We start from the raw sequence: 21,575 nt of genomic DNA, 5'->3' as shown, positions 1-21,575 counted from the left end.
GATGGGGCTAGTCCTGAGTTTGTACAGATGAGCTGGAACAGAAATGACCACCACGTCTGAAGGCATCAGTGAGCAATGAAGTCCCTGAGCCCTCAGTGCATGCCTTCCATTGTCTCATTGTTCCTTTTGTTCAGCCCTGTGAAAGTCACGAGCAAAATATGCAACTCGTGCTATTTTCTTCTGACTCAAGTAGAGGACAGCAGCCTACAACCACTCTTAGTTACTTCATTAAAATAAGACATCTATGTGGTGGATCTAGCAGTTCCAAGCAGTCATGCTGAGGAAACATGTTGGTGTCCATATGCTCTAGCAAAATTTTTTTTTCTTTAAATCAGGGAAACACAATGTGATGCTAAGACTTTGAAAGTTGCAAAGTCAAGAATTTGAAATGAGATTATCTGTAATTAAGGTTGTATATGTAAAGTTAACTGAATTAATTGTTGGATGGTGTCAATGTAGTTAGTGTTTTACCAACTCTTCCATGCTTATCTTTGCAAACTTTATTTTTTTTTTAATACAGTTATATGTGTTCAATAGACATAAAACTGAAGCAGGAGGGAAACCTTTACTCCTTGGACTCGTTTCATGTCAATTAGACTATCTGGCATTTGGTTTAATAACTTTCTAATTGAAATTGTAGCACTCGGTGAAATCAATGCCCCCCCTTCCTGATAAAATTGTCTTAAAATAGCAATTCTTAAAAGGCCCCAGATGAAAAATTGTGAGGTAGCAATGGTAGAATGGTATAGGAATAGGAACCTCTCTTCCAAACAACCTCACATAAATAAAGCTTGGGTTTTAAAATGTTTTTGCATTATTTGCACTTAAAACCTTTTATATTTAAAAGCAAATCATTCCAGCACTTTCTGATTTTCAGGAAGACCTTGCAAATCTGCAAGGATACAAAGCTTTTACCATCAATTTTTAGGAAAGATTTTCTCTTTGGAACTTGTTGTGGCTCATTGTGCTAGCAGTTTCTAATGCATTGCCTAGAAGTTATGTAGATTTTTTTTTTTTTTTCCCTGTAATTGTGCTTGAGATAAAGCATCAACATTCACTCCTAATGTTTAGGAGTTGGGTGAACCCTGTTAGGTGGGATTGGCCAGCAAAAGGAAGTTGCTGCTGGATCAGGATGGGGGAGAGAGAAAAGGGATAACAGTAACTTCTGGAAAAGGACAAGGCCAGGGAATGCTCCAGTTGACAGAAGTAATTTGTTTAAGCTCTGAGGGCAGGAAGGCAGCTTTGGGTGATGGGCCAGTGAGATACTTCATAGCCAGCACTTCCATTGGCAACTCAGAAATGTACTGTCCCTCAAGCATGTACAGCCTTTCTTTGCTTTTTCAGTGTACTGTGTGGGTTTGTTAAGTTCACCATCTGTCAGGATAATGTGGCCATTTTTCCCTTCCCTGCTCCATAACCTCCTGATACAGATAAAGAGCTAGGAATATCGACCTCTCTTCTTATATTCTCATTTCACTGGGACTTTATTGGAAAACCCTGCTTGATTTCACTAACTTCAAAAAAGAAATAAATATGTAAGTGTGATTTATCAATATATAGGGTGTAAAAAGGGGGTTGCTCCTTCTCCTTGCTTATGTACTCGAGAATAAGCCCACTGCAACTCTTAATGATCTGTACTTTAGTCAGATGCTTGTCAGGACATATAGTTATGCTCCTATGTGGGAACAACCCTCTACCATTTATCTGAAATAGCATCAAGTTCAAAAGAAGATATTGCCGAGTCAGTGCCTTGGACCTAGAAGGTTTGGAACTTTATTTTTTTTATGAGATAGGGAAAAAAAAAAAAAAAGCAGAACTAGGATTTAAAGTACTATCTAGTGCCTTTGATGCCTGACCTTGCTCATTAATCTCTGGTACTTTGAAAAGGCTTGGAAAATTACATTACCCTATACCATCAGTCCTCACTCAATAAATACAGACACTGAAGTCAGTGCTGAGAAATCTCACAGAGCTTTGGTATTGACTTGTTAGAATTCCAAGCCTCGGCCTCACAATACAGTAACTGTCTATAAGTAATGAACAAGCTGCTGGGAAGGGCACCTTGCCCTTCTGGATTCATTCCCTGCTCTTGTAGAGAATCTATTCATTGCCATTTTTTACTCCCTTATGCCAAACAGTAAATTGTCTTATGTGCCAATAAGTTCTTTTCTATTACTTCTTGAGAGGAAATTTGTGGAAGAGCAGAGCTGTGCTCATGTTCCGTTTCAGAGCCAATAATCACATTAACTTTCCGAAACTATAGAAACTGATGCTAAACAAAAAAGGAAAACTACGATGAGGATGTATGGGGGCTTTGTTTTTCTTCCATTAAGGAGTGATGAAGCAGTAGCTTGTGTGCTTTGGCATTTAGAGACTTTGTGTGTTTGGTAAAATCAGAATTCTCTACCGAGTGCACAACAGCTGAGATTTCAGTGTAGAAGCCGTGGCTTCCCCACAGATGCTGCAGAAGACCCAGGAACAAAGGAGGAAGGATCTGTGCTGGGCAACTGTTATTAGGAGGTGGTTGGTGTGGTTTTCTGTGGACTTCATGCAGACTCTAATTTCATGGCAGTGGGGGCCTTCCTTGGCTTGAATCAGGAAGGAGAAGAATGGCTAACAATACCTTTTAAAAGGTGCTTGTCTGCTCCAGCACATCTAGTACCTCTGACTCACCCATTTTATTTCTTTATGTAGTCTCAGTCCTTCAAGTAATGGCTGCCTTTGACACATGCTAGATGCAGTAAGGTTCCTTTGAGTATCTCCTCTCCAGCATGACAGCAGCCATCACCTGGCTCATTATTAGCTGAAGAGCAGAGCACAGATTTGGTGTTTGCAGTAGCTTGCAAAATCAATCATAGTTCTTACAGCAACTGTCATTTGGCTGATTGTTCATATGAAGCATTTGATATTGCTTGTCATGCTGTTAACTGTAATCCCTTATTAGGGAAATACAAGAAGTCTTATTGATGTAGACTTCAAAAAAAGAAAAAGCTTTTGAGGAAGAAATAGCTTCTCCATAGCATGGAGACACACATACACGCACAAAAATTCACCATTCTTGAAAAAAAAAATCAAAAAGAAAGCAAGAGGTGCTGATCCAAGGTTTTTTGTTCAAATGTATATCTATAAAAAGAGAAACGTAAGCAGACTGTCCAGTCAGCTCCTGAGGGGACATGAAGGGATCCAGATCAGCTGCACAACTGGCAGCTTCACTGGCAATCTCAGCAGAGAGAACAAGCACTTTTTTGACCCTCTGAAGGTGAGCTGCTTCCTGCTGGTTAGCAATGAGACAGAATCACACAGATGGAGTAGTGTAAGATATGCCTCTATTTTATTTTCTTCCTTCCTGAAGCAAATAGGATTTCTTAGCCATTACATTTTGGTGTAGTACCTTTCATAAGGGCTAAATACTTTATCTGTGGAGAGAGAATTTCACATGAAATAGCAGATAAATATGTGCATATAAAATTCTACAGGGTGTAGTTCAGGCATCACTCAGGCTTAAGGAATGTTATTCGTTTGATTGAGTATTAATATATATCTATCTGAACTAGTAACCCTCAGCACCCCTTATAGGTAACAGAACTAGTCAATATAGGAGGGGATTCAAGGAAGAGATTCATGCTGTCCTAAAATGTCTGCCCAAAGTAGGTCAAATGAATTGTATTCCCAGAGTGCTTGTTTTTCTCTATTGATATCTTTTCTAAAGTGAGATGCTGATGAGCTCCCATGTAAACACATCCCATGCAAGTTTGGGAGTCCTGGGGGCTTTTTTTTATTTGTTTGTTTGGTTGTTTTTTTATGGTTGGACTTCATCTTAAAGATTTTTTCCAACCTAAATGATTCTATGATTCTAAATTAGGCTAGGTGATTTTTTTTTTCCTCATTAACTGGACAGAGCTTTTTGATATCAAGAATCCAGATTTTAACTGTTGGGTCTAATGAGCTTCTGCACATGTAACATGGCTTTCTGAATGACTGCTGGATAAGACAGCCTGGAGTACACTGACAACACCCTCCAGCATCCAATTCAGTCTCATCCTCTTTCAGAGCAATATTGCCAAGGGATTTCATTTGTCTTCCCCTAACTGCTATTTCAGTGCTTTCATGCATTCTCCTGGGGTGCCCTTCTCTTCCTAAGAAAGTCAAGCAAACCAGCCTGCAGGGCAAATAAACATATATTGTAGGGGTTTATGTTCAATGGAGACATTGTAAATTCAAATTAATGATTCTATTCAGCTCAAGCAAAAGAATACAGTGGAATTTTCCTAGAACACTCCTGTAACAGAATTTCTTTGCTTGCTGATGGAAAACTACAGCTGGGTAACTGCTTTCAGGAGTCAGAGGCATTAAAATTCTGTACCTTTCGTGAGAGTTTCATTATACCAAATATTCAGTGAGACTACTAGCATCAATCCAGCACTACATCTGGCTGCACTTGTGGATGCTGGAGCAGAAGTTACAAAGCCAGCTGATGGAGAACAGTGTAATGTCTACTGAAAGGCCAAGCCTGGTGGTAAATTGATGTCTATCAGACTATGCTGGTCTTTCTTCAGAATGTGACTGAACAGCCTGGTGTTGGTCCAGAAGCCTAAGGTTATTATCAGTTGCATCTCTGGGGCTTTACTGAGGGGGTGTATTTGGTTTTATGGAGGGCTGACAAACTTACTTTTGCCATATCCACTCCCAAAAAATCTCTTCGATCAAGATGGTTCAACCCTGTCTGTTGGGGTGATCAAGTTCCCCGTGACAGTTTTGTTCTGTCTCCAAAGGACTCCAGATGCTTCTCTGACATTTTTAACCATACAAGCTCTACTTCTATCTTCAAGACTTTGACAATGGCCCAGTTGCCTCCACAGCCTCCCCCAAACTGGCACAATGTGCAAGATGCTAAAAAAACATAGTAAATACCTGTATTAAACCAGTGGCTTTTTCATGGTGGGATCATGTCTAGTAATAATCCTATTAGCAGCACACAACAGTGCCCACGTTCATGCTAATAAAAGTTGCAGCGTGTGGATTTAATTTAAGTTGTTCCTTTCTTGCATTTAATCTATGCAGTAAAGTAAATGGTTCTTCCAGAAATCTTATTTACAAGGTGTTACTTGATACCAAATGATAAGGCACAGAAGATAGTGAAATGACTCCTTTGCTTAAGAACATAACTTTGAATGGTAAAGCTCAGTTCTTTACATTACACTGTCAGCTGCTGAGTGTGTGGTTAGATCCTTTGTAATTAAAACCTGGTGATGGATTTTTACAAGAGAAGAATATCTTCTCACTGTCACTTTCCAAGCTCTCATGTAACAGTTTTTATTAAAGTTACTGTGAAAACTAAAAATAGCTCTCATTAGTTGCTAACAGAGATCTGCCAGTATACAATGCCGCCTAGAAACTGACCTTATTTTCCACTTTGAAGATGAATAGGGTAAAATCTCGCTTTTCATCTTCTTCTTTTTGTGTGTGAAGAGAAACACTTTCTGATTCTATTCCACAGTTCTTTTGGTTGACTCCCCTCCTTTTCCTGATGGACAGGTTTTTCTCTGTAATCTATGCCATCTTCCCCAGCTCATCTCACTTTGGTAGTGCATGGATTTGAGCCCCCTTTTCTCCTGCTCTGCGTGGCACAGTGTGATCACTGCCATTTTTCTGAGCTTATTCCCTGGCTACTTTTGCAAACTCTAAAAAGAGAGAAGGAGGTGGGGGAAGCATTCCTGGAAGGCAAAGCCATTGTTCAACACAAGGGAGGCTGTATCACCTTTGATGATGAACATCCCCTTTCACATTTGCCTTCCAAGAGCTCTCAGGTACTGTTGGTCATAATTAACAGCAAGCACTAACTCATTTTCACTCGGTTCCCTGTCAGGCTAGAGCTACAGAGTGTGTTGAAGTGCTGGGGCCTCCATCTCTGAAAATAAAATGGATTAAAGCCTTTTGTGAGTTAGATGCGAAGTGCCACAACCTGGCTCGCATCCATAGAGCTGAACTCTCTGTCCCTCAGAACCCCAGAGTCTTCTTGTCCCCCGTGCCTGCAGGCAGGATCCTAGCCATGCCGTGCAGCCACAGTAGCCAGGCAGGAATGGTCCCAGCCACGCTGGTGGCTGCAGTGAGGATTATGTGCTGGCCAAGCTGTGGATGGTCCCCGTGTGCTGGTGCAGCCATAGCCGAGTAGAGCCCTGAGCAAGTTCTCGTGTTGTTATTTTAAACTTTGTTGCTGAAGACACTTTTGTAAAGGTCAGAGTACAGAGGGGTGGCTGAGAGGAGAGAATTTATTGTTCCACGTTTGTAACCACATTAGGGTTCCCAGCTATGGCTTGGAGTGCCTGAGCGCTACCATAATAGGAGAGTAACTGATCATATATTAATCAAGCAGTTGACTAGCAAGGCTAGAGGGAGACTTGCTTCACACACTGCTGAAATGTAGCCCTTTCCACAGTCGAACAGCAGAGCTGTTTAAAGGTACAGTGTTTACTGAGAAAGTGAGAGCTGCAAACTACACAGGAAATTAAAAGCAGGTAATAACAATCTCCATTTAAAGTTTTGCTGGGACATTGGGGATCCCAGGCATGCAGGTGCAGAAACCCCCCCCCATTAACTTTAGACTGAACTTGTGAGGAGGATCATGGCACTCTCTCTTGGAACAGAGGACTTAGAATCACAGAATTTTCAGGTTTGGAAGAGACCTTTGAGATCACGTAGTTCCGAGCCCCCTGCCATGGACAGGGACACCTCCCACTAGATCAGGTTGTTCAGAGCCTCATCCAGCCTGTCCTTATAAACTTCCAGGGATGGGGCTTCCACCATCCCTCTGGGCAACCTGTTCCAGAGTCTCACCACCCTCATGGTGAAGAACTTCTTCCTAACTTCCAGTCTAAATCTACCTTCCTCTAGTTTATAGTTAAGGCTAAGTGTCTTATCCATGCTGTTGAGGCATCATCCTGCAGTGACAGAGGGACCTGACTGTGCCAGCACTTGGTCCCCAACACCACTTTGTTTTAGCTGCCAGAGGCCTGCATTATATTTGCCAGTCAGTCTAGCACTCCTCAGATACTAGTGAGTAATGAGATTGTACAGCTAAAATGCTTATTTTAATTTGCTGTGTTCCTTGTTAAACTTCTGAAAAGTCTGCTCTGCAAGTGACGTCTCCATGTGAACTATGCCTCTAGTTTTGTGCCCAGAACACCTTGTAGATCTCCATTAACTCTTTTCTCTCTATTAATTGTTGAGCAAAATCAGTTAATTTGTAGTTGGCTATGAATTAGTTAAAATACAATTTTTGTAAACTGAATTTTATTAGCATTCCCATCTGTTTCTTTATGTTAGCCCAATGTACATAATTTTGTGCTTTGTTTATCTTATGTCACAAATACTGTTGCTGCTCTCCAACATTATTGCAACTAGGAAAAAAAAAGATTAATCAGACACTTCAAAAACCTCATGCTGAAATAACATTTTTTAAATCATAAAAGAACAGCCACTAGTTTCTACATCAAAACTAATTTTTCAAATTTGAGATAGCAACACTGCATTACAAAAGCAAAGGTCAGTTTGAAGCAGAAAGGATTCCAGTTGCCTAATGCAGTGATCTTTATACCAGAATGTAATTTACTGTTAACTCAAAAGATGTTCATTCTTTTCTGGCTTGCTTTAAGGGATATTAAGGGGCTAGTTGGTGTGGTTTGGATAAAAATAGCTGTCAGATTTGATATGATCTCTAATGATAACCTTTATTTCCCTTCACACTGTGCTTTTGAAGTCACAGGACACTGCTGAGCTCCAGGGGTTTCTCTGCAGTTCCAGAGATGGCTGCTGTGTGGACGTTACACTGTTCCAGTGCCTACCACCTTCAAATGAAAATGCCCATGGAAAATTAACATCCTTGTATAATAAGCCCATAACCTCCCTGCTGTTGAGTGCCTACCCACTGCCAGTCAAACAGAACAGGCAGCCCTTGACTTTGGAAGGTGGCCCTTGTCTGAGTTCATTGTCTGAGTTCATTATGGAGTGAAGAAACAAGAACAAATGTAGTGACATAGTCCTTGTCACCATGCAGCATTTTTAATGATTAGGAGAAAAAACTATTGTCTTATTCCTAAGCTAGTTAGAGAAAAATTGTCCTTAAAAATGAAATAGGTGAACATTTGAGTTGGCTTACTTAAGTCAGATAGTGATACCCAGTTGTGCAGAAATGGATAGGAAGAGGAAGAAGAATTTTTGTTTTGCATAGTCCCATGGTTGCAGCTCAGAGGACTCAGAGGATTTGCCTTTTGTGGCTGATGGGGCCAGGAGGCTGTCACACAGAGGCCTGGTGCAGTGTTAGCATTATGAGAGTGTGTTGGTAAGCAAGTAGTTACAAGGTTTCAAGGGATTCAGGTCTTTTGCAAATGATCCTCGAAGTGGGGATTAGTCAGTAATATCACACAAGCCAATGCCTTTCAATTGGTGCATCTGTCTAGGAAAATCAGACCAAAATTTTGTCTTGTGACATAAGGAACATGCATGTGAAATAAGTAATCTTTTAGAGTTGTGTGCTTAGACAATAATTCAGGAGGCAGGCAGAGCTAACAGAAATGTCAATAATGTCCTGATGAACTAAGGTCATTATAGACAATGGGAATATTGTATACACCAGCAGTATCATGGAGTCTGCCTCTCAGTTTATGCAGGTACTGTACTAATGAGCTTTCATTAGCCTGCTATACTAACCTCCTCCCCCTCTACTCTGCCCTGGTGAGGCCACATCTGGAATATTGTGTCCAGTTCTGGGCCTCTCAGTTCCAGAAGGACAGGGAACTGCTTGAAAGAGTCCAGCACAGAGCAACCAAGATGACTGAAGGAGAGGAACATCTCCCTTATGAGGAAAGGCTGAGGGAGCTGGGGCTCTTCAGCTTGGAGAGAGGAGAATGAGGGGTGACCTCATTAATGTTTATAAATATGTAAGGGGTGAGTGCCAGGAGGAAGAAGTAAAGCTTTTCTCAGGGGTGACTAATAATAGGACAAGGGGCAATGGTTATAAACTGGAGCATAGGAGGTTCCCTATAAATATAAGGAAGGATTTTTTTCACTGTGAGGGTAGCAGAGCACTGGAACAGGCTGCCCAGGGAGGCTGTGGAGTCTCCTTCCCTGGAGACATTCAAAACCCTCCTGGACACGTTCCTGTGTGACCTGCTGGAGGTGACCCTGCTCTGACAGGGGGGTTGGACTCAATGATCTTTTGAGATCCCTTCCAACTCCTAACTTTCTATGATTCTGTGCAGGCAGACATGCTCCTCTTATAATACTTTTCATTGGACATCCCATCACTGGAGTGTTCCTGAGGCAAAGTCTGAAGCCTGTCTCCCCAGACCACAGCTGGAATTCACAAACACTAAACCACAGTGAGGATGCAAAACCATTGCAGTGCTCAAGCCTCTGTGAGATATTTGTGCCTGATACCACAGAGAGCAACAGACTGTAGTTGCTGACTTGATCATCTTAGAGAGGCCACCACTTGGCATTTCACTCAGCAAAATAAGAGTAGGAAATAAATAAAAGGAGGTGAAGTCAGATTAAGACTTCTTTCTTGTCTTGGTCAACATCCACTCCCCTAACATAGCTATCTTTTCAGCTGTTCTGTGAAGTGACAGTGCTGAGGAGCAGATGGGTGATCAAAACAAAGGCTCAGAGCAAGTCTGCTGGGCAATGTGACCCCAGCAAGTGACTGAAGATTTATGCTTGGGAAGTAGACCATCTCCTTTCTTCAGCTGTAAGATCAGTTATGGTGCTGTTTTCACTCACCTTACACCAAGGGGAAAGGCTAGATTGACGTCCCTAGAAGAAGTTAAGACCATGCCTTTCACTTGCTCACCCCTCAGCTGTGAAAACAGAAGGGGCAGAATGGTCACATCAACTTTTGACTTTCAAAACTGGTACTTGTCAGGAGTTAAATCTGGCCTCCATACACCTAAGCACCCGTATGTTTGCTCTATCTGGCCAGTTGCTTTGTGATGTCCAGTCAGGTAAAACGACTCTTCCCCTCACATAAAGGTACTGCTTCACATGTATGTCAACATCCTTGAGATTCCTGCCCATTTTAGTCCTCCTTTACTTACAACTGTTCTGCCTCATTGGACAGACTGGTGTAATAGCTTGGGATCAGAGTAGCATAAAGATTGTCACAGCTTGAATGATCTTTTGAGCAGTGGGAGGTAATGGCCCTGCCTAAGGCGAAGTAATGCTCCTGGCGTGTTACGGGGCACTGTAATTCTGTCTCACACTTCATTTAGTCTTTTTCCAAACGCTGCACTTCAGCCTCTGAAAAATGCAATATTCTTTTGAATCTATTCCATCTCCAGTGTAGTCCTGTAATTTCTCTTGGATGTGGTCTGGGCTATCAGGGGCAGAGGGTAGAACTTGAGACACGAAATGCCAGTTAGAGGTTCCAGCACATGCAATTTTTCATGCTGAAAGTTTTTGCAAAAGGTGACAAGTAATCTCTCTTTCCTTTGGAGGCTCCCCAAGTCCATCCTACCAGCTTTTGCCCTTCCATAAACACTTTGGGGACAGCCTGTGTTCAAAGGTCACAGAAGACAGCTTTAGGCTTTTATCCCACATGGAATAAGCAGCGTTTTCTTTTTCCAGTGTTGTCACAATTAATTTTCCTTTATAGTTGAAAAGTAAATGAAAGAAATAGCTGAAGGCATATTTGTGAATAATTACACTTGCACTACATTTCTTGAGAGTTTGCTGTGTAGATTTGTGTGTAAGATTTGATTATTTTCCTTGTTACAGGCAGCTTCATTATCCACCCAGTGTTTGCAATGGATTATGCGGCACCGTAACAGATTGCAGAGACAGCATTCTAATGTTTCATCTGGAAATGGAATAAATAGATCTTTTTCAATTGCAGCGATGTGAAATGAGCTTTCAGTATGTTAGATCTGAAAAACAGCTAATTAGACACTGTTTCAGGCTCTCCTGCTGGGATGACTATTGCATATATTGAAGTAAAATCTGCACCCTGCAAGTTGTCTCAGTCTTTGGTACTGCCAAAGTAGTCTGTAGTACCAGACTGGTGCTGGAGCATGGGGTGCTCCTTGGGATGGTACTCATCAAGAAGTTGAAGCTGTGCTCCAAGAAGTGGGAGACAGTGAGGGAGGTTTCTATGGGCTTGGTTTTAGTTCTCAAAATAAATTTTACAGTATGAGCATTCAAACTTTATAGCCTGAATGTCTGATATATCTAAACAGTTACTGGTAGGTAAAAGCTGGTGTGGTGCATATATAGTAGGAAAGGTGCAAAAAGGCTTTCAGTCATTCATATTTGTACAGTGAGGTCATCTCTAGTCTGTGCACACATTGGGTTTTTGCTGTAATTAAGTGGGCTGATTCTTAATTCATAGAATCATAGAATGGTTTGGGTTGGAAGGAAGATCATCTAGTTCTATGGGGAGCTGGAACTCATGCTCTTTAACTAAACAGTAAAACAAGAACAGTGTACTTAGTGGGGTGTGATACATTTTAAATCATTAGACTACTTTTAGTAAAGCAACTCAAGGTAAAAGCTAAATTTTTTTTCCCTTAGAATACAGAAAGCCACAGAAGGCACATACTTAATTTTCTCTCCAGATTGACAGTCCATCTGTTAAAGTATCAGTGTTGACAGTCATCAACAGAAAATGTTTTGGGGAGAACCCCAAGAGAATCCACTCCCAAAAATTAGGAGATAGCCCATCCATATCTTTTCAGTTTAAAACAGGACTTAAAACTCTTCAAGCAAATATGTCTGTGTATTTCTCTCTATATACATATATATATATACTCTATATATTCCAGTGCAGATACACCTTACATGTATATAGAAAGAGAAGGATAAAGAGGGGCATAGGGAGGAAGAAAACAGGTATGTCATCTACATTATATATAGATGATATACATGTTGTTTTATAATGCACATCATGTGTACATGTGTAACTAGTATACATATATACATATCTCTACCATCTGGTAAGCTAAAAAATCATTTATACATAACTCATTAAAAATCTTCACCCTTCTAAACATTTCTAACTGCTTAATCTACAAGTCTAAATCATGACCGAAAACTTCTTATCCTACCATTTCTTTTTGGTGATGGGAAAAGGAGAAATACAGAACGAGTTCATAAGGAATTTTGGGGTCAATTTCATCAAGAATGGGTCACAAAAAAAAAAATTAGTCAGATCTTAAGATATTGTAAATTATTGTAGATCTTCAGGTATGGTAAATTATTGCAGTACAATTATTTAAGGCAGTGATGATGGTTCATATCAAGCAAAGATTAACTGGCCCGAAAAATCTAGAGAAAAGTTATACTAGATGCTAGATTTTGTTAAGTATAAAATCTTAATGTAAGATTGCTGAGTCACTACTGCAAGTTAACATAGTGCTAGACTTGGCTGTAATAGTAAATGAGTTGTACAAGCCAAATTTCATCAGGAGGCTTGGAACTAATTGTGTTTACTTGTCCATCCATCCATCTAGTTTTCTGTATTGACATTTCCAAGGGACAGTAATTTATTTACTGAAAAGCTAAAATTGATGCATAAACTCCACGTTTGTTTTCTACTGTTAAGACTGACAGCTGTGTGTGGTGGGTGGCTAGAGAGGAAACTAAAACTCAGAATGTAACAACAAAATGAAAATCATCAAGCAAAGAGAAAACATTAGTTTCATCAATTTCAAAGCCAATTAAATGCTTACTACATTACTAGTACAATCATTCTGGTAAAATATTTCTCCATAAAAAATAAGAATATTTCTCTATGAGTGATATTATTCTCTTCAAAATAATAGGACTCTATTAATAGAGGAGAGATTCTGACACATGGACAAGTAAAAGTTTTTATTTTCATATTACTGTCATCACAAAGTGATTAGTACAAGAGCAAGCTGATCAGGCTATTGATTTTTTGTCACTCAAAAATTTCAAATGAAAAGTCTCTATTTACAAGTTCTAACTGAAAATTTTTGATTTTGTACAGAATGATTTAAAGTCCCTTTTTTATTTGTTTTCATATCAAATGATGTAATATCTTGTCCTTGTTATCTTTAACCCATAAATACCAAACCAAAGCCAGACCCCTAAAGTAATAGCAAAATGATACTAAGTCATTGTGAAAATGGTAATTCCTTTTGAAATTCAATTTAAAAAATAATCTCAGTTGTGTACATGGCAAAGTAGAGGTAATGGTATACACTAATAGGAAGATTTTCTCTTAAGTGTTGTTGTGTTACTGGTTTAGGAACTGGTGCAGACATTTCTGTTTCTTTAACAAGCCACTACTCTTAAGTTTCAGTATATATCATGGCTTTAATAGGAGAATTCATTTTTCTCTTTGGCTGTGTCAACAACTTCTGAACGTAAGACAGTCACTTCTGACCTTCACTTGCCTTTGCCCATGAAAAGTAAGGCAATAATTGTATTTCTGTACCTAAGGTGGTTGTGTTGCTGGAATAGTTACACACACCATGCAGATTCATGGATCTAATAGCTGTGGAAGTGTGTTGTAATGTTAGAATGGCTCCTTTTCTTCCATAAAATCTTCATAACTAAATTTAACTGTTTATTTTAGTGTATAATCAAAGTTTTGGTAAGGTGTAAGGCTATTCTTCCTCTCCAGACTTACTTTCTTCTTATATTTTCATATTTCTTCTTTAAAATTCTTCTAAGTAAAACAAAATATTAAATGAGCATTTCTTTTATATCAACATAGCTGAATTTACTTGGTTAATGTAGTTAAAAATAATGTCAGCATGGAATATGCCAAAACTTTTCCTTTAAGTATTTGCCCTATTTAGAGTGGATTCTGGTCATGGAAAAGGGACAAAAACACTGAGTTATGAATAAGAAGTAAAGGCAAGAAATATTGCAAGACTCCTGCTAACATATTATCCCTCTTTTCTACGAGCAAGAGAGAGTGCTGAATAAGTTTCTTTTCATTTTCATGATATATATAAAGTGTTTCCCTTGATTTGCCTTACCAGTATTTTGGGATAAGCATCCTAGAGGTATTAGTCTCAAGAATAAAAAGCAAAGTGGTTCACAATGGGTGAATTCCTAAAGCTGTTTTAAGCAGAGTTTTCTGCAGACTCCTGGCATGACGTTCACTGCAGGACTGGGATACATCAATTATATAAGTGAGTTTCACAAACAAGTTTGTGGATAAGAGAAACTCAATGGTATAATGAGGTTGGTGTGTTCTCACTTTCTTAGCTCAGGCAAAGTAGGGTTATCTTTGCAATAAGGGCAGGAATTTTGTCAGGACTGCACTTTTAACATGTAGGTGGATGTGGCAAAATGCAGCGAAGTCAGATGTGTTGTCCACGTGGAGGCTGAATGCAGTTGAACTGAAAGCTGAGGTCTGGGGAATAAAGGAAGGCAAAAAGCCAAGGGTTGGAGCTGAAAGGCAGCAACAGAGCCAGGAGACATGTGAGGGAATCAGCACAGCAGCAGAGAGATGGAACATAAATGATTCAAAGGGGGAACGGGACATGTTAAAAGGGGTGAGGCAGGAAACAAGTGAAGAAGATGGAAATTTGCTTTAGGAAGCATGGTGTCTCTCCCTAATGCAGGAGCTGTGATAGGAACAGGTTCTGAATCCATATTTCAAAATATTTTTAAGGTGCCTTTGCTTTAGAGTAAAAACAAGGATATGAGTAACTTCTACCTGGCACAGGGCAGTCTGTCTGTCCCTTCCTGTCAGCTCCCTGGGGCAGGAGAAGCTCCGTTCAGACACCTGGGTGATGCTCAGTGACTGCTGAGCACCATTTGGATGTCACCCCTCGGTGTCTTAGCTACCAACAGGCTGTCACAGTCTCTGCTGCTGGGAGGGGATGGAGGATTTGATCAGCTTTGTTTGCCAAAACTGGTTCCAGGGTTTTTTCTGAGTATGCTCCCTATCGTCATGGCTGTGCCTGTGAAGGATAGAGGGGGCAGGGTTTTTCACCTGTGCTGTCCAGTGATTTACCACTGTTTGAAAAAACTGTTGATGTTTTGTTTTGTTTTCTTTGAGCAGATGGGCAGAAGAAGGTTCAAGAGGAATTTGACATAGACATGGACGCGCCAGAGACAGAGCGGGCTGCTGTGGCGATACAGTCCCAGTTCAGAAAATTCCAGAAGAAAAAAGCGGGGTCCCAGTCTTAGCAGCTACCTCACAGCTTAAAACAAAGTAATCCTGAAATGATTTATCAAGAAAATCAGAAATAACACAAAGATGCATGTACAGAAATTATCAATATTTAAGACCCCATTGGCAGATAACAAACCATGAGCTTGTGTGTGACTTCATCCCAGATGTTTCACGCCCATTATCCTCTGTAACTCACCACTTTACTTGATGTTGTAATAAAAAGTTAGGGTGAAGTAATTAAAGTGTCTGCCTTCATCTGTCTTTTCATATTAATCCAGTAACCACAGCATTACAAATGAACCCAGCCCAGATGCCTCTTTTCCCTTTCACGTAACGCCTGGAGACATAACAGCACCGTATGTTACAAGGTTTTTGCTGAGCGATGAGAGCACGCATCTCAGCCCTGCTTACCTCATTTGGAGAATTCCAGCTGCCAGCCAAATGTGACAATAAAATTACTTTCTTGTAATGAGCTGAAAGTAAAAAGTTGCAGACAGAAGCTGGCAGGAGGGGAAGAGGTGTAGGAAGCAGTGAACAGTTTATTTTTGTCTTGCAATTATGCCAGTAAAGTGGCAAAAGTGGGAAAATTGTCTCTGTCCTTTCTTTTTTGCACAGTAATCCTCAGCATTACCTAATGTGGACCACATTGACTGTTATGGGGAAAAAAATAGCCACAAAATACAAAAAGCAATTCCAGTAACCTTTGGAAGGTTTTGTTTTGGTATGTTTTTTTAATAATTTGTAAAAATAGAAATTTATCCTCCAAACTTTTTTTTTTTTATGCAGCTTTCACTCTCTACATAATCAGTAACTATTTCTGTATCTCTCTTTTCATATAATTTACAGTGTTTAATGAGTAAATCATAACAGACTCCCTCTCTCTATTTGCAATCTTCTGTACTCTGTTCCTGAGGAAGATTCAGACAAGGTTTAAACAAGTACCTTGTACTCAGAAAAAGGAGCTGTTTAGATCGAGCAAGTGGGACACGTACTACAGAGACATGTAAAAAAAATATCCTCCTTTGGCTTCATCAGCAGGTTTAGGAATTCAAGTAGGCATCTTTGTCTCTAGGGAAATCAGAGCACTTTCTGAAGGATTGGTGTTTGCAGTGGTTCTCCAAGAAGGCAGCATGAGGCTCACCTCCAGGCTGACAAGAGGCAGGCATGCTGAGTGGTGGCAGCCTGCCTGCCTTTAACTGAACAGCCTGGAGTTGGGTCTCCTTCAGGTGTGAGAGATTCAGGCATAATTCCCAGCTTTGCCTCAAGGGATTAATTTTTCCTCTCCCACCTCCCACAGGAATATTCTGTTCATCAGGGCAAAGGACACAAATACCATTAGTACTCTATGGAAGCAGAAAGCTATGAGCAAGGAATAGGAATAGAGGGAAAGGAAGGACCTCATGCAGGTGGGAATTGCTTCCCAGGAGAGCTGTCTATAGCAGCATATAAAGTGGTGCAGAGCTGTGCCTGAAAGGCAGGCTGCAGGACTGCAAAGGGAAGATCCTCAGCCTTATGCAGGTTAAGGCACTTAGGGTGCTGGGCAACAATTCAGTGAGGACCCCAAACCTGACGATGAATGATAGGAGCTCTGGGACCATGTGGGTTCGGGGGAGTCCTCAGAGATGCTGAGTAGAAAAAGTCTGATCCTGTGGGCAAAGCAGAAGACAGAGATGGTGTGAGAGGTGCTTAATAAGCACAGCAAGGCTGTGTTGGAATGGACAGGGCTTTTTGGTCTTGTGTGATAAACACCTACACACTGCCTTAGGCACCTCTGTTTGTGCCAGGTCCTAGCTCTGCATCTGACTTACCCCACGTATCACCTGCAAATCAGAGTTCTCCAAGCTGCAGCTCTCACTCCAGGAGAATATATTAGCAGCAGTATTTCTCTCTGTTTAGGAATTTCACAAATCAACATCAAATAACACTGCTGTTGCTCTCAAAGCGTGGTTTGTAGAGGTCATGTGTTCCCTGCTTGTCATTCACGGAGACTGCTCACCATATAATAATCACCTTTGCGTAATACTTTAAAAATTGTAATGGGTTTGGATTGTGTTAGTGCCATTTTGTTTAGATTAACATATATCTGTAATGAAGGACTGCATTTGTGTTCTGCATTATGTAATTTGAAATAGCATGAGCTCTGTAATGGCTACTTAATTGAATAAAAACTATGGGTAAGCACTAGGCTTTTATATTTGATCTGACATTCCTTGGACTTAAATTTCCTACCCAACAGGAATAATCATATGCTCGCAACACGGGGAAAAGGATTACATTATTGGAGCACAGCAACAAGGGCTGTTAGTAAATGAGTTATGGCTATTCTTTAATGTGAAGTTCAAAGTGGATCTTACAAATACAGTCTTAACACACAGTGAAACATAATGAGGAAATAGTGAACTGGCACGAAAGTTGGATTAATTGGGGCTGCTTCTCTCGATTTCCTTTTCATAAAAATGTGTTTGCCTCCCAGATTCAGTTCATGTTCCCAGGAGTGGAGAGCTTTCTTGCTCCCGAGTTTTGCTTCTCATTGATCCTGCGTTCATATCAAAAGTGGCAGTTTTTAATTTCCTTTCTTGCCGTCAACTCATACTTTTCAAAGACATTGCTGAGATGAAGAGAGGGCTTTGAGTCAACCAGAAACTTCACTGAGATGAGTGAAAGAGGATACTTAAACTTTCCAGGTATTATATAGGTTTTTGACCAGATACTCCCAGAGCTCTAACTGGCGCAGTTAATTAACTGGCACTACCTAGCCGGGAGTAACCAAGTAATGGAAATCAAAATTTAAATGAGGTGTATATATCTGTGCTAATAAACAAAAAGCTCCCCGAGGTAGCATGAAAGATTATTCAGAGCAGTAGATTTTACAGGGAGCAGGGTTATCACTCCCACCACAAACACCCACACCCTCCCCAGGCACATCCATACTGCTTCTGCTCCAAATTACTGTCAGATAGTCCCAAAAGAGAATAACCTACAGTTGAATGATCAGAACAATTGCCTGAGCCTTAGAAATCCTTTGTTCACATAGAATCATAGAATCACAGAATTGGCTGGGTTGGAAGGGACCTCAGAGATCATCAAGTCCAACCCTTGATCCACTCCCGCTGCAGTTACCAGACCATGGCACTGAGTGCCACATCCAGTCTCTTTTTAAATATCTCCAGGGGTGGAGAATCCACCACTTCCCTGGGCAGCCCATTCCAATGCCTGATCACCCTCTCAGTAAAGAAATTCTTTCTAATGTCCAACCTAAACCTCCCCCGGCACAACTTGAGACCGTGCCCTCTTGTCTTGCTGAGAGTTGCCTGGGAAAAGAGACCAACCCCCCCCTGGCTACACCCTCCTTTCAGGGAGTTGTAGAGAGTGATGAGGTCTCCCCTGAGCCTCCTCTTCTCCAGGCATCATTGCCTGGACCAAAAAATAACCTGTAGAATTCAACTCCAGAGGAGACTACCTAAAGTAAGGAAACGCTGTCAGAAAGCACAAGAATGCTCAAATGAGGAAAACACCAAAGGATGTGAATTCTATCCAGTTAAACACAAAAAAGCAAATTAAAGCCAGCCTGTGGCTTGCTGAAGGTAGATAGTTATAAATTAAACTTTTTCAAACACTTCCCAGCCTACTGGAAAAATGTGGGGATGTGGAGAAGTGGAGCTCTTGCAAAATGACAAATTAATCTGATCTATGTAAAAAGAAATAGGGCCAGAAGGTCAAGGGAGATGAATCTCCCTATTACTCTGTGCTCATGAGACCACAACTGGAGTACTGTGTCCATCTCTGGGGCTCATAAGGACATGGAGCTGTTGAACCGTGTCCAGAAGAGAGCCACAAAATGATCAGAGGGCTGGAGCACCTCTCCTATGAAGACAGACTGAGAGGGTTGGTGTTAGTGAGCCTCGAGGTGAGTTCCAACTGCAGGTGAACTGGAACTAGATGATCTCAGCCAATCCAAACCATACTATGAATCTTACATTAATGCTTGGTTTAGAGGCTCCCACAACAGAGGTCTTTTTTGTAACATATCATCCTGAGGAATCCATCATGACACTGAAATACGGTAGCGGACAGTCTGAACTGATCCAGCACAGTTAGTAACAAGTGGTCAGGTGTTTGTTAGTAACAAATCTTTGCAAAAAAACAGTTGGTTAAAGGAAAGCAGCCCAAAAGGTGGGATGGTGTGCCCAGTTCTCACAGGAGTGAGGTGTCACCATTGTGCAACATTCTTCAAAATCACCTGAAAAGAAGGATGATGAAAAGTGAGGGAATAAATTGTTAAATCAATGCTTTCTACATGAAAAGCCCTGTTCTTTGCTCCTTAGTTTTACGTAAGGCTCCCTGAGACTCCTGAGGACCCCATGTCAGTTCTCTGGGGTTCCGGGGCCTGGCAACAGCTCCCCAGGTCTGTCAGCCCGTCTTCCCAGTGATGCTGCAGCAGGGACAGTCTCCAGCTTCCCACAGCCATGCCCTGCCCAGCCATGGCCCCACTGAGCCAGGCTCACCACTGAGCCCGTGGTCCATTCCAAAGGAGGTATCTGATATCCAGGGTTGGTTCTTCCCCAGTGCTCCCAAGCTGCTCTGATCCTGGCTGGAGCTGCTACAGTCCTGGCCCCAGGGAGCTTCCAGCCTCACTGTGCCCTCTAATCTCCCTGTCCACATTAGGGTTCTGACCCTCTACATGTCCCATCGTTGCTCCCAGGGAAGGGAGAGGGATGCAGGTAGCTTCTGGTCACGTGTATGAAGGTCAGAGACCCTATGGAAACAAGTGACATTTCCCTCCACTGGTTTATTTGCCTTCAGTCACCTGATCTGCAATGTAATGCAGCTCAGCGCTGTGCTTCGAGCCCAAGAAACTGGCAGCATCCCCCAGGCGGGTCCAGGGCAGGTGCAGCAGGGTCTGGAGCAGATGACCAAGCTGCTGCCTCAGCTTGCAGCCTGCTTGAAATTGCTCCAAAGTATGTCGACTGAGCACAGCAGCCAAAACATGTCAGTGAAAGGATCTGCTGGAGTGTCCAATGGAGGCGGACGGGTGGAAGGGAATCCTTTGAGAAAAAGAGAACAACAGGAGAAAAGGGGGAGCACTGCCAAAACTTACTGAGCCATATGAAGGCAATTTCTTTTCAGCTCAAGTAACTGACACCTCGTGTCCAGCCTCTTTCAGGGCTGACACCCCAAAGGAGCACAAGCTTTCTGGCATCAAGATGACCACTGTCAGGAGCTACTTATACAGCCTGGTCAATCCCAATTTCAACCTGGCATTTCTGAAATGCTGGTCCCAAGCCCACTGCATCCCAAGGAACAGTGCAGCGGAGTAAGGCTGCTCCCATGAGTGTTGGCGACCACTGCTGATGGCCATGATCCCTGATCCTCCACCTCAGAACACCAGCTGGGGTGTGCCATGGTTTCTCCTTCATGAACACCAGAGCTTGACGGGGAGGAAGTACATGGGAAGATCTCCAGGCAATGTAGCAGCCCACGTTTGGGACATGGATGTGGTGCAGATCTTCCTGGTGGTGCTTCCAGGCAGGCGTAACCAGAGGCCTCCATGTCTCAGAGGTATCAGAGATGCCCTCTGCTACCCTAAGTCATTACCTGCCAGCTCCCTTTTTAGACCTGGCAGATGACAGTGGAAAATTCTTGAATAAAGTTCAGGTTGTTCTGGGTAGATTGCTTAAAGTCTCCTTAGGACCTACAAGCTAGCAGACACCTTCCAGCTAGGGGGAGATACCTAAGGCGTCTCCTGACAGATGGCATCTTGCTGCGAGGCTGTAAAAGATGCTCAGAGTTGGGTGTTGTCTCTGTGCCATAATTATATGGCAGTGCAAAACCACTTTCATATCTACTACGCACCTTTTACAACTCATCACAGCGTTGACTGTATCTGAAATGTTCTTGAATGTGGTTATCATAAGCACAGGCCTGGGCCAGCCCATTATTCGCTTGCAATTCTAAGGGATATAGCAAACTTCAGATTTTAATTATGGTTTAACCTAAATTAAATATTCTTTTTCTCCATGGAGAAAGCATGATGGGAAAAGAAAAGGAGAGTGTATTACTGAGATGATTAAATGAATATTCAGACATCTATCTCCTGTAAACATTCAAATACAGACATTGTTCCCAATCAGAAATCAGCAGAATTTACTTGTGTTGGTTTATACAATCAAGACAATCTTGACAGTGAAAAATGTATCTGGGAACTTACCTTAAAAAAAGAGAAGCTGTGCCTCTTTTATTCCATTAAAGTATAGTCATGAATAGGTTATTTAGCTCAACCCCTAAATTGGGGCAGTGATTTTGTTTATTTATTTATTTTTTAATCCCTAAACTCTCCCTGACAGATGGTCTCCTGCCTTTTAGTATCTCTAGTGATGGTGAGACTAAAACCTTCCTTGGCAGCTTGTTCCATGGCTGAACTTTTCTT

The 21,575-nt window shown here is 41.5% G+C and overlaps 1 protein-coding gene across 1 annotated transcript in view; it reads left to right on the top strand.

Moving 5' to 3' along the window:
* The window catches only part of PCP4 (Purkinje cell protein 4), a 52,192-nt gene extending 34,860 nt beyond the window's left edge, over positions 1 to 17,332 (top strand). The window contains exon 3 of the mRNA XM_071752532.1: positions 15,035 to 17,332. Coding sequence (XP_071608633.1) covers positions 15,035 to 15,162 — 128 coding nt within the window. The 3' untranslated portion in view covers positions 15,163 to 17,332. The remainder of the gene's footprint in view (positions 1 to 15,034) is intronic.
* The last annotated feature ends 4,243 nt before the right edge of the window (positions 17,333 to 21,575 follow it).

Source organism: Heliangelus exortis, chromosome 1 (assembly GCF_036169615.1).
Source record: "Heliangelus exortis chromosome 1, bHelExo1.hap1, whole genome shotgun sequence".
NCBI lineage: Eukaryota > Metazoa > Chordata > Aves > Apodiformes > Trochilidae > Heliangelus > Heliangelus exortis.
Note: the sequence above shows the minus strand (reverse complement) of the source record. Positions and strands in the feature narration are given on the sequence as shown.